Consider the following 17,498-nt stretch of genomic DNA (forward strand, 5'->3'; position numbering starts at 1 on the left):
TATATCATATTGCCACATACTTAAATCTTTTAAGGGTTACCTATCTATCACCTTTGGAGTGAAATGTAGATTTCCTACTGTGACAAATTTCCTGATTATTTTTCCAATCTCATTTCTCATCAGTCCCTGATCACACCATGGACTATAATGCACACTAAGTATGGGCAGTTCCCCAAATGTGCTATGATCTTTTTCAGCTGACCTGAAGAACAGAAACTTGGGAATGGAAGGATCAATATTGTTTACAGAAGTGTGAAGCTTTGTGGATAAGGTAGGTCTTGAATTGAGGATATGTACCCAAAATAATATGGGGCCTGTATATACAAGAAAAACTATAGGGAAAAAGTGAGGAGACTCCTCTGGTTGGAACAGACAGTTGGATTTAAGTAACAAAAAAGAGGCATACAGAGAGAGTGGTGATAAATTGATAAAGGACATACATTATCAGTTTTCCTAGGTTAACAAGGTTGAATGGGAAAATAGCAAGTTATGCAAACAATGAACAATACTGATGAGTCTCAACTATTTTAATTTTGTTTACCACACTCATAAAACTATAACAATAATAAACAACAGTAACAATAAAATATTGATTGATTGTGGGTGGTATAAAACCTAGGGTGGTCATTACAGTATTAAAAGCATCTATCACAAGATTTGTCAAACGTTAAGACCATCTTCTGGAGAAGGAAACTTACATAATAGATGGAAAGAATTTCTGGTTGAAAAATCTAACTGCACTTTTGAGTCATTAACAATACAAAATATTTGTATAGGATTTCTAGAAAGGACCATTTCCTAATTCTAGAGTCTGGCAGAAGCAAAGAAGATGAATGGGGTAATTGTCACAATATATTTTAAAGCAACACTTAATGTAATGGGAAGGGGGATGTGAGAAAGAACATATAATAAATACTGCTCATGGGACTCTAAGTTTTGAAGTTATTTGCTCATATCCTCAAAATCTTCTTTGCTGTGTCTTTATCTTTTCCATCTCAATGTATTCTTTTCATTAATCAAGGGTGGAGGTTTTCTCTGCTACCTGTCTGGAGGTTGACCTGAAACAAACCTGAAACAATAGGGTAAAAAACAAACACAAAAAACTTGGGAGTTAAAAGTGGTAATGAAAGAAAAAACATTTTTATCTTCAGACTACTTTAAGTAATTATTTAAAGAAAATATTGGGTATCATGAGCCTTGAAAGCTTCAAACCCATGCCCAAGAAACTACTGTGATGACTTTACAATTATAGATATAATATTATATCTTAAAATACTAAAATAGAACCACATTAATGCTCATTTTGTAACCTAGATGTCTGCTAATATTAGGTTAACACAATATTTACTATACTTGATACTTTTAATTACATATTATTAAAATATAAACATAATTAACTCTAAATGTTTAATTTTAGACTCTGATTCTTTTTCATTTAGTAGCTATATGATCATAAAAATTACTTCAGTACATAATGTCTCATTTTCCTCATCTGTAATATAGGGATAATAGGGAAAATTATGTAACATCATAGGCCTGTTAGGATAAAATAAGCTAATACATATGAAACTCAAGAATGCATTTCAGATAGTGCTATTAAATGTTGGTTATTAAATAGCTGTCTGAAGGTTTACCTTAGATTTTATGTATTTTTCAATTTCAAAATTGATGTTCTTCCAATATTTTATGTCATATAATATTGTTTATTGGAGAAGGCAATGGCACCCCACTCCAGTACTCTTGCCTGGAAAGTCCTATGGACGGAGGGGCCTGGTGGGCTGCAGTCCATGGGGTCGCTAGGAGTCAGACACGACTGAGTGACTTCACTTTATTTTTTCACTTTCATGCATTGGAGAATCCCAGTGATGGGGGAGCCTGGTGGGCTGCCGTCTATGGGGCCACACAGAGTCGGACACGACTGAAGCAACTTAGCACAATATTGTTTATAAACTATATTCAAGAGTAGTACGAAGTCATGAAAATAATCATACTGAGAATTGGATTTTTTCTGAACTTTTGCTTAAAATTTTCACAATTAACAAATCTTAGTCAACTTTTTTTCAGATTCAGAATATTGTGAAAGTATTTAGAAATGATCTTTTAAAGGCCTAGAGCAATCCTTTGCTTGTCTGATTATCTACAATTATGCAGTTAGGTTGAATGAAATGTGCTTCTTGGCTGTGACCCATAGACATTGGCAGTATAGCATTTATGAGATGAAATAAAATAATGCTAGTGCTGGTTTCTTCTGTTGTTTACACTTCACTTATTACTTGACTAACCATATTTTATTCAGGATCTACCAAAATAGCAGGCATGAATAAATATAGATTGTTCCCAATTTATAAATAAAAGTTGTATTCTAGAAATTCATTTGTAATTTAATCATTTGTAATACAATTATTTTCTTATTAAAGTCACTGTAAAAACTCAGATGGTAATGGCCCCTAAAGTAACACAAAAGCAGAGGAAGTTATATGTGGGGGGTGTGTGTGTGTATAGACTTTCTGTGAGACATGGGTAAAAAGGAGGTGATTGGGGATATGTTTGGAGGTCAAGCTTCCAGAGTCAGCAGCTATGCAGTAGAGTTGGCTCAGAACAGCTTTATACAATAGTTATTTTCTGTGTGGAGTAAGGAGGTCAGGGAGATACAGCGACCTCAGAAAAGGAAAAACATAAGCTAGCAGTAAATAAGTGAGTATCTGTTAAAATAGTGTGCTTATATTTTTGGTAGTTATAACTTTGAAGTCTGCAATTGTGTTGTGTATGTGATGAGATAAGGGAAGATCAGGAATACAAAGATAAGTATTTCTTTTACAAATGAACCTAGATTAGCCAAAACATATTGGGATTCAGCAATGTGATAAAAACAAAGTAAAGATTACTGGATCATGCTTATTATTCCACAATATCACTCTTTCTCCATATAACATTATTTCCTTTGCCTTCTCCTCCAATATACTGCTTACTGCTGCCTTCTTATCCCCACTCTTCATTTTATTGAGGAACTGTACTACACTGGATAAATTTTTATCCTTTAAACATCCACTTTATCTTTAGAAGTAAATTTATTGACTTGATTCATGAGAGATTTCATACTCTGCTTGTTTAATCATTTAACATTTATTGTCTTTGACATCCAAACTCAGGCTTTAAAACTTTGGAAACTTTAGTCTATTACTTGTCCCTCTAAGTAGAAAATGTAATAAATTTAGACACAGCTGCCTTAGTTTTTTCAAACTGGAACACATGGCAGATTATACAGATTCTACAGTTGTCGAATGCACACTTGTATCACTGCAGCAAACATTTTTTGAATTTAAAATTCTAGTGAAATCTTTTTGAGAATAAAATGCCTCTTTAGTCAATTATTTAAGATATATGATGCTCAATAACATACTGTCTTTAAGTTCTCCCAGTTTAGTCCCTACCAATATTTGGACTCACGTTGATGTGGTCTGGCTTTCTCTATGTGTCTAGATATAGTACATCATTTATCCCATTGTTATATTCGAGGGGACTGGACCAAAGAACTCGATCCATTAGGGAAAAATATATATTCTGAAATTCCTACAAAAAGAAGGTTATTGGCAAATTTTCTGCAACAGGGGCAGTAACAAAGTGCTCTTTACTTTGAGCTTGGGGCAACTGGTTTTCCTTTGGATTGCTCACCAGAATCACTGTAGGTTTTATGGCTGGCTCAGAAAACTACACAATAGTGCAGATAAAGGAAAGAGGCTGGATTCAATCTGAAACCTTGATCTTTAGCTGACTAACGATCATTTTCTCCCAAATTATTCAGAGAGCAGCAGGTCACATTGTCAGCAGAAGGAACATTGTTGATTTGTTCAATATTATTTTGTTATACTCAATTTGAGATCTTTTACTGATTCATCCCAAAGGGAGTTGACTCTATCACAATTAAACACTTTGATGACCCTATACTATCTGCTAAGGAATCCAGCAATAAGATACTATGGAAGCACTTTAGTATTATGAAGAAATATTATCAAATTGATGTATAAGAGAGTGACTTTATGAAAAAGTTTGGTGCACAGCTGGCCTCATTAAAGTAGCTTAACAAATTAACAGACCTTGATTAAGTTGGCAGTATCTTTGGGTAGGAGATGATTTTGCTGTATCTTAGACTGAAAATCCCCAGAAAACATGTCTTCCACTGTAACAAAACACAACAAATTCCTAAAAAGCTAGGAATGGAAAAATAGTTTATTTGTATGTAAATATATTTAATTAAGAAGCTATTAGGCAAGACATTGCTTTGATTATTTGGAATATGTAGGTACTATATTTATCTGCCTAAAGGATTGGCTTAACTAAAATTTATTTCAATAAATATTAAGCAGATTAATTAAACTTATTCATGTAAATTCCTGGCTATATAAATAGGAAGGAAATAATATATTAAGTAGACCATTTTGAATTGAAAGTAGGAAAATTTTGGCCACTTTGAAGACATACTGCAAATTAAGCCTTTCTTGAACAAAGACTTCTTCAAATACTTATAAACAAAAGCATTTTTGTGGTTAATTTTTGAAGTATTTACTAATTCAAGAGAATTTTGGTGCAAAAAGCATAACGTATTTGATTGATATTTTCAGACACCTGCTGCTAGGAAGGTCTGAATAACTCCATATTCACACAACTCTCATTATAATAGACTGTACTATGTGAAGATTTTTTTCTTCAGTGTCACTACTAACTCATATTCGTACTTTAAAAAATCTACCACAAATTAGAAGTGTCACTGCTTTGAATGACCTTAATGCAACTCTTCTCCTGTACATTTGGACCTGTCAAGGACTTAAGTTAATTAAATCCTTGAGCAAATTTTATTAATAAATCAAAGCTATTTTCACAGTTTGAAAAAGGTAGGCTACTAATATTACCTTTTGTATGGAATCAAATTGTTTATGCAGAATTGTAACTAGATAACTTATTAAATGACTGTAGACTCTGAGTAACATAGTTCTAATACCATTATCCATGGAAGTCAATGATAAACTTCACAAAAAGACAGATTTCACGAGTTACAATTTTGCTTGTTTCTGAAAAGTGCAAACCAGAATAATAGTCCACACATACATATTTACAACTATTTTAATACATTGGTGACATGTTGTGATCTAAGCATCCAAAATGTTTATAACCATTCTGGAAACTCAGTAAGATGCTATTTTATTTGTCTTCATATAGTTTCTACCTTCAAACATCCACTTGTTTTCCTGTTAAGAAAAGTAACTTCAAGTGACATGTGATCTAAGCATCCAAAATGTTTCTAACCATTCTGGAAACTCAGCAAGATGCTATTTTATTTGTCTTCATATAGTTTCTACCTTCAAACATCCACTTGTTTTCCCGTTAAGAAAACTAACTTCAAGTGCTTTAAAGGGCACTATTTTTTCACTTAGTCTGTATGTTTTTAAAGCATTCTGTGCTATTTACTTATTAAAAGCTTAATGACTGAATGAAGATAGTATGAATGGATTGACTATATGTTCTGATGCTGAGCTGGCTGTTTGGTTCACTTATAATTGGTAAATAAATTATTCATTTAAAGTGAGCTTCTTTCACTTAAATTGTTTGAGTGGGGAAAGCACTTTTGTTATCCCCATTATAATTGTTTGTGAGGTAAGTATGGACAAGGATGTAACAAACCAGGGATATATGAAAATATCAAAGCTCTAAGGAAAGAGAATCACGTATTTTTTCCAGAAAAATACTTTGTTAGTGAAGGCATGCAAAATACATAGTTTCTTAAGCTACTGATGAATGTATTGTGAAGTCCGTTTATCTTCAATGAAAATAAAGTCATTGCATATATTTCCATTACATAGCCATAGTCAAAAGGTTGGAATGTATGTACCCACAGCATAGTATTTATGGTAGTCTATTAAGTTCTATTAAGAACTGCTTTTTATTATTATGTTTTTGGGGAATCAAATATCCTCCATTAAAAATTTGATTTTTTTGTGTATAGCTTTCACCCAAAACCAACATATTTTACATATCCCAATTTAGGAAACAGCTCTTAGATACTATGATTTGAACTGCAAAATGTTAGCTACCTTCCTTAACTAGTAAGCTAAAACTTATTATAATCAGACTTTCATTTAGCTAAAACATCAAAGCCATAAAATAAAGCATATTTAAATGCTTTCATACTGCTGTAAAATTTCATTTGTGAAAAATACCTGGGGAAAACATCTTTTTTTTTTCCCCTCTAATGTTAAGTTTTGTATCTGAGCAATATTATTTTTATTAGTTATCATTGGCCAATATTATCCTTATGTTTACCTATACAGAAGCTATATATTCATACTAAGCAATTAAAACTATTTCCTGGGAGGTGTGTTCTCTTGGGAAAATCACAAAATTTTCCTCTATTAAAGTACAGGAGGATTAAGAAGATACTGATTTTGTACTTTCATTTTGGTTATAAGAATATATGCCTTATTTTGAATACACAGATTCTAATAGAAAACACATCCTAATAGAAAACAGTTATTTCAAGTTGCACACTTATGAACACAGACACAACAATCCAAATTAAGTATATTTGTTCGTCATGTCTAATGAACTATAACAAGGCTAAAATTCAAAGCATACTAAATTATGCCTCAATGAAAACATCTTGGTAAAGTTTCATCAAAATAAATATTACGTGCTGCTGATAAAAACATTTTATCAAACAGAAATCTTTGTGTATGCAATTCAGAGTGCTAGAAGAAACATTTGATAAAGACTTATTAAAATATATTAGTTTTACTTATTTTCAGGGGAAATAAGATAAAGTAAATTTTAAGTCAAAAGTATCAAAGGTTTGGGGTTTTTTGCTCCCAAATATTATTTCATCTAATTAATTTAAATTTAATTTATTTAAGTGGGAGATTAGAATATCATGACTATTTCTGAACAACCTTCTTCATAAAATGGGATTTTTGAGAGATAGTTGTTTTAAAATGTCTTGATCCATGGTATTTAAAGTTCATTTAACTATATTTTCTCTCTGCACATATAAGGAAAGAACCAACACCAGGCCATGTACAGGTGAGAGGAAGTAGGTAAAACAGTACAAAATTTAGATAGTATGTTATGCAACTCTTGATAAAGTGGTAGATTAACCAGTCACAGTGCAATCAAGGCCATTCTGCTATTTGTCAGTTGTTTAGCAGCTTGATCTTTTAAATGGAAAACCATGTTGTTGGCTACAGGGTCAAAGGAGAAGTAATACTGGACACCTTGTCTCCTATTTTCCATGGTTTGAATATCCAAGTAAATAAAAATAGAGTTTTTAAAATCCTGTTCCAATGTAGCCCTCTGAATTGTAGGAAGTGTGGAGAAAATAAAATCTACATTTGTATAAACTTACCTTTAAAAATTGATTCATAGCATCTGATGGCATGGCAAACTTCACAACATTTAGTGGTTCAGCTTCTACTATAATATCAAAACTAGGGAGTGGAATATTTAAATTGGAGTGAAAGTTTAAGCTGGCAAGCTCCTTGATAACAGTGGGATTCTGGACCTCAGAGAAATCTTTTAAAAAACCAGATTCCTTGGCATCAAGGACATCCTTGAACTCAGTGGCATGTTTAAAACTAACAGAATCCATGGGGCCAGGATAATCTTTGAAACAGGGACCAAATCTGTAGTCATCAAAAATTGTATAACTCCTACCAAGCTTAGGTGGATTCAATTTAGATGTGGTCAACTTTTCAGGAGTAGAAATACAGTTAGTGCCAGCAACAAAAATTGAGGAGTTACTATAAACAATATTAGGAATAGCAGAACTGGAATTGATTTTCAATTTGGTCTCAGAGAGATTATTAGCATTGCTGGTACTAGAATGATGATGAGTGTTTATGATATGATAATTGGGGTTGATGACAAAGTTGGAGCTAATGATATGAGTAAATCTGGGCTCATGGTTAGTGTCTGAGGCACAGTTGGTATAAGTTGGGCTAATAGCACCAGTGCAACTAGTGCTGTAACTGGTGTCAGTGACATTGACAGTGCTAGAAGTAGAGCTGGGACTGGCAGCATAGCTATTTCTGGCCCTACAGTTGGGGTTATCTACAAAATTAGAACCTACTGCATGGGTAAATCCTGGGACATATTCAAGGTTTGAACCACAGTTTGAAATAGCTACATAGTTGTGGCCAGCAGCACTGATAGATTTTGTTTCATAGATGGAGTTAGCATCCTTGTTAGGACTGAAAGCAATATTGTGACTAGTAGCATTACTAAGCCTGGCATTATAGCTAGAATTAGGGTTTTTTTCAAGATCAGAGCTATTATTATTGGGACTAGGGCTATTATTGTTGAGGCCAGGGTTATTGTTGTTTAGGACAGGGCTATTATTGGGTCTAAGGCCATTAATGTTGGGGCCAGAGACACTGCTGCTGAGTCCAGGGCTGAAGGGATGCAGTCTTATATTTTGGGGTCCAGAACCATTGTTCTGGAGGTCAGATTCATTAATGTTAGGGCTAGGTGCATTTTTGGGGCCAAGTCCATTGTTGAGGCCAATGATACTGCTTGAATCAATGCTGAAGCCAGCACCCTTGCAGGAACCAGAAGTGCAGTCTGGGCCAGCTCCATTTTGGAGTCCAGAGGTGTAGTTGGGATTAGAGTCATTATTGGAGTCAGCAGTACACTCCTGATAAACATCAATATCTGGGACAAAGACATTTTGTGAATTGTTGGTGTGTTTGTCTTCCTCAAAATCAGTGTTACATTTGGAGTTAGCATCATTTTTAGTAGCACTATCAATGTTAGAGTCAGGTTCACTGCTGGATTCACTTCCACCGTTAGAGTCAGCATCACTGTTAGAATCAGCTCCACTTGTAGAGTCAGCATCACCACTGGGATCAGACTCATTGCTTGTGTCTGCATTATTTTCAGCATTACTATCTTTTGGATCAGTGTTATCAGGGTCAGACTTATCTTTGGGATCTTTCCTGTCTTTGGTATTGCTTTCATCTTCAGGGTCTGTTTCATCTTCAGGCTCTTTCTCATCTTCAGAATCTGTCTCATCTTCATGTTTTGCCTCATCTTTCAAAAGAGGCTTGTGTTTGGCCTTATCTTTGAGATTGCCAGTAATGACCAGTTTAGTCTCATCATCAGGATTGGCCTCATTTTCAAATTTGGCAGTAAGTTTAAACTTACCCTCGCTTTCAAGGCCAGCAGCGTTGCTGGTGTTGATGACATTGCCTGGGCCGGGGGTACTATGGTGGCTCATATTATTTTGAGGATTCATTGGAAAGGTATGAGTAACAGTAGAGCCCATGAGATTCTGGAAAGCTGAGCAACTTTCACAGTGTAAAAAAGAAGTTGAACCTAAAGAATATTTATAATCCTCCTGGTGGAAAGGGCAGCGGATGCCCACAGAATGCTCAGGATCCAAGGATCGAGATAAAGGGCTGTTCTGAGAACTCTTGTGGTGTCTAATAGATCTGGAACTCAGAGAATATTTAGAATCCAAGGGAACTTGGAGATGTAAAGGACAGTCAGGGTCTGAATCATCATCAAAATTAATGAGACACTTATGAAAAGAAAAATTATTGATTTGTACAAAACATTTAGAACATAAAACAGCTCCAGTGTCTAAAGTGTATGTGTTATTTCTGTGAGTCTTGGGGCATACAGCAAACCAAAGGCTCATGGAAGTAGGGTGGCAGAGAGGCACTAAAAATTCAGAGATGTAACCCTGAGGATTTAGGAAATGAACAGGACTCATTTGAGACCTGGAACTCTGAAATCTCTGTAGGTATCTATAGTCTGTGTAACAACTCTTACAGACAGAAATTTTGTGGCTGGCATTTCTGTGATGCTTGTTATTCATGAAAGTATTTGGGTTTGAAAAAAGGTTGTGGCTGCGCTTTTCCATTAACTTAAGCTGTGAGTCTTGCTTATCACTCAGAGTTGGTGATGTCTCTTTGAATCTTACAATCTTGTCATCACTTGGGTATCTCACAAGCTGAATTCTGGACACTGCTAGAGAGAGAAGAGTAAAATATAAGCAAGAACAATGAAAAAAATGAATTTGACAAACACAATAAACATTACACACACACAAATCTGTGCAAAGGAAAAAAATGCCATTTCCTTCAATAGGTTCTTACTATTGGATATTTCAAAAGGAAGCCATGATGCTACAGTTTCTGCTCAAACAGCTGTCATATTGGGCTTATTAAGACACAAAAATGAAACATGGTCATTTATCTCAGATTTTATTCTCTTCAGATTCAGAGAACTTAATCTTTAGTTTAAATAGGAATTCATTGGCATCATTTGGCCAAAATAAAACTTGCTTTTCACATATTGGATACTGCATATCTATATTAATTTTATCTTGCTTTTAGAAATATTGGGTTGACCAGAAACTTTGGGTTTTTCTATAAGATGCTATGAATGAATTTTTTTGACCATTCTAATACTGGCAATATTTTCTTTCCTGGAATATAATCCCTATAATTAATACAATCTTCATGTTTTGAAACAAAAATTTCTTTGGTCTTGATGTGTCAAAATGGCAAAATTTCCTGATAGTAAATGTATTATCAAGGATCAGTTTTATGCAGCTGTCAAGAACTCACTGGCATATGATTCTGGAAATTTAGATATTTACCTATACCTCAACTTTAAAATTACAGTTCAGTAAATGTATGGAATAACTGTTCTTCAGGTACACAGGCAGAAATAAAGTAAAAATCATTGTGATTTAATTTTAAAACAGAAGATTTCTTTCCACTATTGCCTTAAGTCCTAAGAACAATTTCTCCATGTTTTGGCATCAAACACTGCATCATATTTGGGGAGGAGTCAAGGAACACTGAGTAGTAGCTTCCATTTAGAAACTAACAGTGAATTTTTATATAGAAGGAGATGTGTCTTCTCATCCAGTTTCTCTTAGGGTCATATAGAATACTTAGGATAAAATTTTAATTATATACTCATAATCTTTAGGTATTTATAAAAAGAAAAAATTTAAGTAGGTCCATTCTGAAAAGTATTCACTGAATATATATATATATATATATATATATATATATAGTTTCAATTTTATATATAAATGATTTGGTCTACTATGAAACATTTAAAATGTATAGTCTTCATAAAAAAAGGAATTCACATTCTTATAAATACAAGCAGTCATTATGTTGCCCTCATAGCAGTCAATGGTGTATGCATAATGTAAAATAATGTAGACTTGCTGCTGCTGCTGCTACTGCGTCGCTTCAGTCGTGTCCGACTCTGTGCGACCCCATAGATGGCAGCCCACCAGGCTCCCGAGTCCCTGGGATTCTCCAGGGAAGAATACTGGAGTGGGTTGCCATTTCCTTTTCCAATGCATGAAAGTGAAAAGTTAAAGTGAAGTCACTCAGTCGTGTCCGACTCTTAGTGACCCCATGGACTGCAGCCCACCAGGCTCCTCCATCCATGGGATTTTCCAGGCAAGAGTACTGGAGTGGGGTGCCATTGCCTTCTCCAATGTAGACTTAGTAGTATCTATTTCTATGCTTTATAGTAAATACTCAAAGCATGACTATACATTTATTAACTCAAGCTGAGTGCCAGGAAATACTGAAAGAGAGGGGTGACTAGTATTTTCAGTGGCTCTATTCTTCAATAATATGCACTATATATTTTATTCATACAGTGCTATTATTATAAATTAATGACAAAGGCTTATTCCCTGACAAAAACAAAAGAGTGATGTAATTTGGCTACTTGTTAGACTTTTTCACATTCAAGATAATAGGGAATATAAAACAGTTGTAATTAATCTGGAAAAAAATTGCAAGTATATGGTATTGAAGGTGTACACAGTTCTTAAACTCAATGAAATACACCATTAGAAAAAAAGGCCCATCATGCATGAGTTTGTATTATTAAACTGGATAGTATCTTGTAATTAGGAATGAGGTATAACACTAAGAGTAAGATAAAAATGAGACAGCAGTACACAGGCTGCCCCACAGAGAGATCCCAAATCATAAACAAGAAAGTAGCTCTCATTTAATAATCTTAAAGATGTATCTCTGATATCCAGAAGCAAATGAATGCATTCATATGCAAAAGATGAAATAGAACATCTACGTCTGTGCTTGCTAAGTCACTATAGTTACGTCTAACTCATTGGGACCCTATGGACTGTAGCTTGCCAGACTCCTCTGTCCATAGGATTCTCCAGGAAAGAATACTGGAGTGGGTTGCCATTCCCTTCTCCAGGGGATCTTCAAGACCCAGGAATGTAACTTGTATCTCTAATGTCTCCTATGTTGGCAGGAGGGTTCCTTATGACTAGCACCACATGGGAAGCCAGAACATCTATAATAACCAATTTATTTCTACATGATGATCTGTACCTACAGAGTTTGGTGTGGCAACAAGCTACAAGTCCTTTCATTATAGGGGACTGGAATGCAAAAGTAGGAAGTCAAGAAATACTTGGAGTAACAGGCAAATTTGGCCTTGGAGTAGAGAATAAAGCAGGGCAAAGGCTAACAGAGTTTTGCCAAGAAAACGCACTGGTCATAGCAAACACCCTCCTCCAACAACACAAGAGAAGACTCTACACATGGACATCACCAGATGGTCAATACTGAAATCAGATTGATTATATTGTTTGGAGCCAAAGATGAAGAAGCTCTATACAGTCAGCAAAAAGAAGACCGGGAGCTGACTGTGGCTCATATCATGAACTCCTTATTGCCAAATTCAGAATTAAATAGAAGAAAGTAGGGAAAATCACTAGACCATTCAGGTATGACCTAAATCAAATCCCTTACGACTCTACAGTGGAAGTGACAAATAGACTCAAGGGATTAAATCTGATAGACAGAGTGCCTGAAGAACTATGGATGGAGGTTCATGACATTGTACAGGAGGCAGGGATCAAGACCATCCCCAAGAAAAAGAAATATGAAAAAGCAAAATGATTGTCTGAGAAGGCCTTACAAACAGCTGTGAAAAGAAGAGAAGCAAAAGGCAAAGGAGAAAAGGAAAGATATACCCATCAGAATGCAGAGTTCCAAAGAATAGTAAGGAGAGATAAGAAAGCCTTCCTCAGTGATCAATGCAAAGAAATAGAGGAAAACAATAGAATTGGAAAGACTAGGGACTTCTTCAAGAAAATTAAGAGATCTCAAGGGAATATTTCATGCAAAGATGGGCTCAATAAAGGACAGAAATGATACGGACCTAACAGAAGCAGTATATATTAAGAAGAGGTGGCAAGAATACAGGGAAGAACTATACAAAAAAGCTCCTCATGACCCATATAATCACGATGGTGTGATAACTCACCTAGAACCAGATGTGCTGGAATGCCAAATCAAGTAGGCTTTAGGAAGCATCACTATGAACAAAGCTAGTGGAGGTGATGGAACTCCAGTTGAGTTATTTCAAATCCTAAAAGAAGATGGTGTGAAAGTGCTGCACTCAATATGCCAACAAATTTGGAAAACTCAGCAGTGGCCACAGGACTGGAAAAGGTCAGTTTTCATTCCAATCCCAAAGTAGGGCAATGCAAAAGAATGTTCAAACTACCACAGAATTGCACTCATCTCATACGCTAGCAAAGTAATGCTCAAAATTCTCCAAGCCAGGCTTCAGCAGTATGTGAACGGTGAACTTCCAGATGTTCAAGCTGGATTTAGAAAAGGCAGAGGAACCAGAGATCAAATTTCCAACATCTGTTGGATCATAGAGAAAGCAACAGAGTTCCAGAAAACCATCTACTTCTGCTTTATTGACTACGCTAAAGCCTTTGACTGTGTGGATCAGAAGAAACTGTGGGAAATTCTTAAAGAGACGGGAATACCAGACCACCTGACCTGCCTCCTATGAAATCTGTATGCAAGTCAAGAAGAAACAGTTAGAACTGGACATGGAACAACAAATTGGTTCCAAATCAGGAAAGGAATATCTTAAGGCTGTATATTGTCACTCTGCTTATTTAATTTATATGCAGATTACACCATGAGAAATGCATATGACGCATCATATACATATGATATGAATCTTACAGTAACCACAAACTAAACCCCTAAAATAGATACACACACATAAAAAGAAAAAGGAATCCAAATATAACAATAAAGATAGTCATCAAATTCCAAGGGCAGAGAGCAAAAGAAGAAAAAAAGGATTGCAAAACAACCCCCAAACAATTAAGAATATGGCAACAAGTACACACCTACAAATAAATAAAGGTAAATAAACTGCATGTTCCATTCAAAAGATATAGTGTGGTTGGAATGAATAAAAAACAAAGCCCACCTACACACTCCCTACTACAGACTCCAGATCTAAAGACAGAGTGAAAGTGAGGAGATGGAAAACGCCTCCATGTAAATAGAAATGAAAAAAAAAAAAAAAAAAGCTGGGCTAGCAATGCTTATCCTATACAAAACAGATTTAAAACAAAGATGTAATAAGAATCAAAGAAGGACATTACATAATGATAAAGGGATCAATCCCACAAGAAGGTACCACAATATTAAATATATATGCATTGAAACACAGGAGCACCTAAATACATATAGCAAATATTAATAAAAATGAAAGGAGAAATTTACACTAACAAAATAGTTGTGGGGAATTTTAACACCCCAATTACATTGACAGACAGATTATCCATTATCCAGATAGAAAATCAAAAAGAAAACACTGGCCTTAAATGACACGTTGTTGTTATTGTTTTTTAGTCACTAAGTTATGTCTGACTCTTGTGACCCTATAGACTGTAGCCCGCCAGATTCCTCTGTCCATGGGATTCTCCAGGCAAGAATACTGGAGTGGGTCACCATTTCCTTCTCCAGGGGATCTTCCCAACTCAGGGAGCAAACCCACATCTCTTGCATTGGCAGGTGGATTCTTTGCCACTGAGCCATCAGGGATGCCCAATTTGGTAACATGTCTGCCTAAACCATTTGTCCATTTTACATTTAGTTTTTTCTTCTTATTATTGCATTTTGAGTATTCTTTTTATATTCTAGATACAGTGCTTTACCAAATATATGAGTTGAAAATCCTCTTCATAGTGTATAGCATCCTTTCATTCCTTTACAATTTTCTGGAAAATTGAACTTTTAAATTTTGTTGAAGTCCAATTTTTATCAAGTGTTTCTTATAGGGATAATGCTCTCTTGTAGTAAATAGTAAATCTTCATCTAACTCAAGGTCACAAAGATTTTTCTTCATCTAGTAGTATATGTTTTTAGGATTTATATTTAGTTCTATTCTCCATTTGAGTTAATTTTGTATATGATACAAGAAATGAATTAAAATTAACAATTTTTATCTTGCACTTCGATATCTAATCTTCCCAACAACATTTGGTGAAAAGAATATCTTTTCTTCATATCATGTCTTCCCTGATAGCTCAGTTCGTAAAGAATCCACCTTCAAAGCAGGAGACCCAAGTTCAGTCCCTGGGTTGGGAAGATCCCCTAGAGGACAGAATGGCTACCCATTCCAGTATTCTTGCTGGGAGAATTCCATGGACTGGGGAGCCTGGTAAGCTACAGTCCATGGGGTCTCAAAGAGTCAGACCTGACTGAGTGACTTTCACTTTCAAAGAAATAAAACCATGGGTCTCTGGCCAACTGATTTTTGACAAGGATGACAAGACCATTCTATGAGGAAATAATAGTCTCTTCAAGGGATATTGGGTCAACTGGACATCTACATGCAAAAGAATTGTTCCCTAACATGACACCATACACAAAAAGTAATTCAAAATGGATCAAACTACCAAATTTAAGAATTAAAATTATAGTATTCTTAAAAAAATGTGTAAATCTTTACAATCTTGGATTTGCAAGTGATTCTTATACATTACGTATATATTATGAATAGAATAAAGACAAGTAATTTTGATGTCAACAAAATTTTTCAAATCTGTGCTTCAAAGGACACAATGAATAAAATGAAAAGACAATCCACAGAATGGAATAAAATATTTGCAAATCATACATATGATAAAAATATGTTTTCAGGATATATAGAAACTCATAACTTAATAACAAATATATATATATTTGTTAATAACATATATATATATACATATGTATATATGTAAAAAAATAGGATCTAGTAGACATTTATCCAAGAAAGATATACAATGACCAAAAAGTACATAGAAAGATGCTCAACATCATTAGTCATCAAGGAAATAGATGTCAAAACTATTTATTTAATATTGTTTCATAACCACCAGGATGGCTATACAGAAGTCAAATAATGACAAGTGTCAAGGAGGATGTGGAGAAAAAGGAATCCTCATACACTGCAGGTGGGAATATAAAATTATGCAGTCACTTTGGGAAACAGTCTGTAGTTCTTCAAGCAATTAAACATCAGATAACCATATGACACAGCAACTCCATTCCTAGGTATATATCCAAGAGAAATGGAAATATACCTCTATGTATACAAATGTTCATAGCATCATTATTCATAATAAGCAAAATGTGTAGCTAACTCATACATCCACCAACTGACAAATATCTAAACAAATTTCAGTATATCCATACAATGGAATGTTACTCAGTCATGAAAAGAATGAAGTACTGATACATGCTACAATATAGATTAACCTTGAAAGCATTATACAAATTAAATGAGACACGTGTACCCCAATGTTCATTGCAGCACTGTTTATAATAGCCAGGACATGGAAGCAACCTAGATGCCCATCAGCAGATGAATGGATAAGAAAGCTGTGGTACATATACACAATGGAGTATTACTCAGCCATTAAAAAGAATACATTTGAATCAGTTCTAATGAGATGGATGAGACTGGAACCTATTATACAGAGTGAAGTAAGCCAGAAAGAAAAACACCAATACAGTATACTAATGCATATATATGGAATTTAGAAAGATGTTAAAAATAACCCTGTGTACGAGACTGCAAAAGAGACACCAATGTATAGATCAGTCTTATGGACTCTGTGGGAGAGGGAGAGGGTGTGGAGATTTGGGAGAATAGCATTGAAACATGTATAATATCATGTATGAAACGAGTCGCCAGTCCAGGTTCGATGCATGGTACTGGATGCTTGGGGCTGGTGCACTGGGATGACCCAGAGGGAGGGTAGGGGAGGGAGGAGGGAGAAGGGTTCAGGATGGGGAATGCGGGTATACCTGTGGCAGATTCATTTCGATATTTGGCAAAACTAATACAATATTGTAAAGTTTAAAAATAAAATAAAATTTAAAAAAAAAAGGTAAAAAAAAATTAAATGAATATAGTTACAAAAGTCTATGTATTACATGATTCTGTTCATATGAAATGTCCAGGATAGAGGAATCTATAGATACTTAAGTAGATTAGTGGTTTCTTAAGACTAGAGAGAAAATTATACAGTCACTTTGGAAAAAAGACTACAGTTCTTTAACTGTAGGCAGTTGAAGGAGTAACTGGGTGATAACCACAGGTACAGTGTTAACTTCTATGGTGATAAA

At 34.8% G+C, this 17,498-nt stretch overlaps 1 protein-coding gene across 2 annotated transcripts in view; it reads right to left on the reverse strand.

Annotated features, from left to right (window-relative positions):
- Positions 1 to 523: 523 nt before the first annotated feature.
- The window catches only part of LOC106701126 (uncharacterized), a 466,625-nt gene continuing 449,650 nt past the window's right edge, over positions 524 to 17,498 (reverse strand). The window contains exons 15-17 of one of the 2 annotated variants that reach the window (XM_070365414.1): positions 7,391 to 10,011; positions 4,095 to 4,177; positions 524 to 1,069 (exon numbers count right to left, since the gene is read on the reverse strand). In XM_070365414.1, coding sequence (XP_070221515.1) covers positions 4,100 to 4,177; positions 7,391 to 10,011 — 2,699 coding nt within the window. In that variant the 3' untranslated portion in view covers positions 524 to 1,069; positions 4,095 to 4,099. Of the gene's footprint in view, positions 1,070 to 4,094; positions 4,178 to 7,390; positions 10,015 to 17,498 lie in introns of both variants that reach the window. The other variant, XM_070365413.1, reaches the window with a different exon arrangement.

This window comes from Bos mutus, chromosome X, assembly GCF_027580195.1.
Source record: "Bos mutus isolate GX-2022 chromosome X, NWIPB_WYAK_1.1, whole genome shotgun sequence".
Classification (NCBI taxonomy): Eukaryota; Metazoa; Chordata; class Mammalia; order Artiodactyla; family Bovidae; genus Bos; species Bos mutus.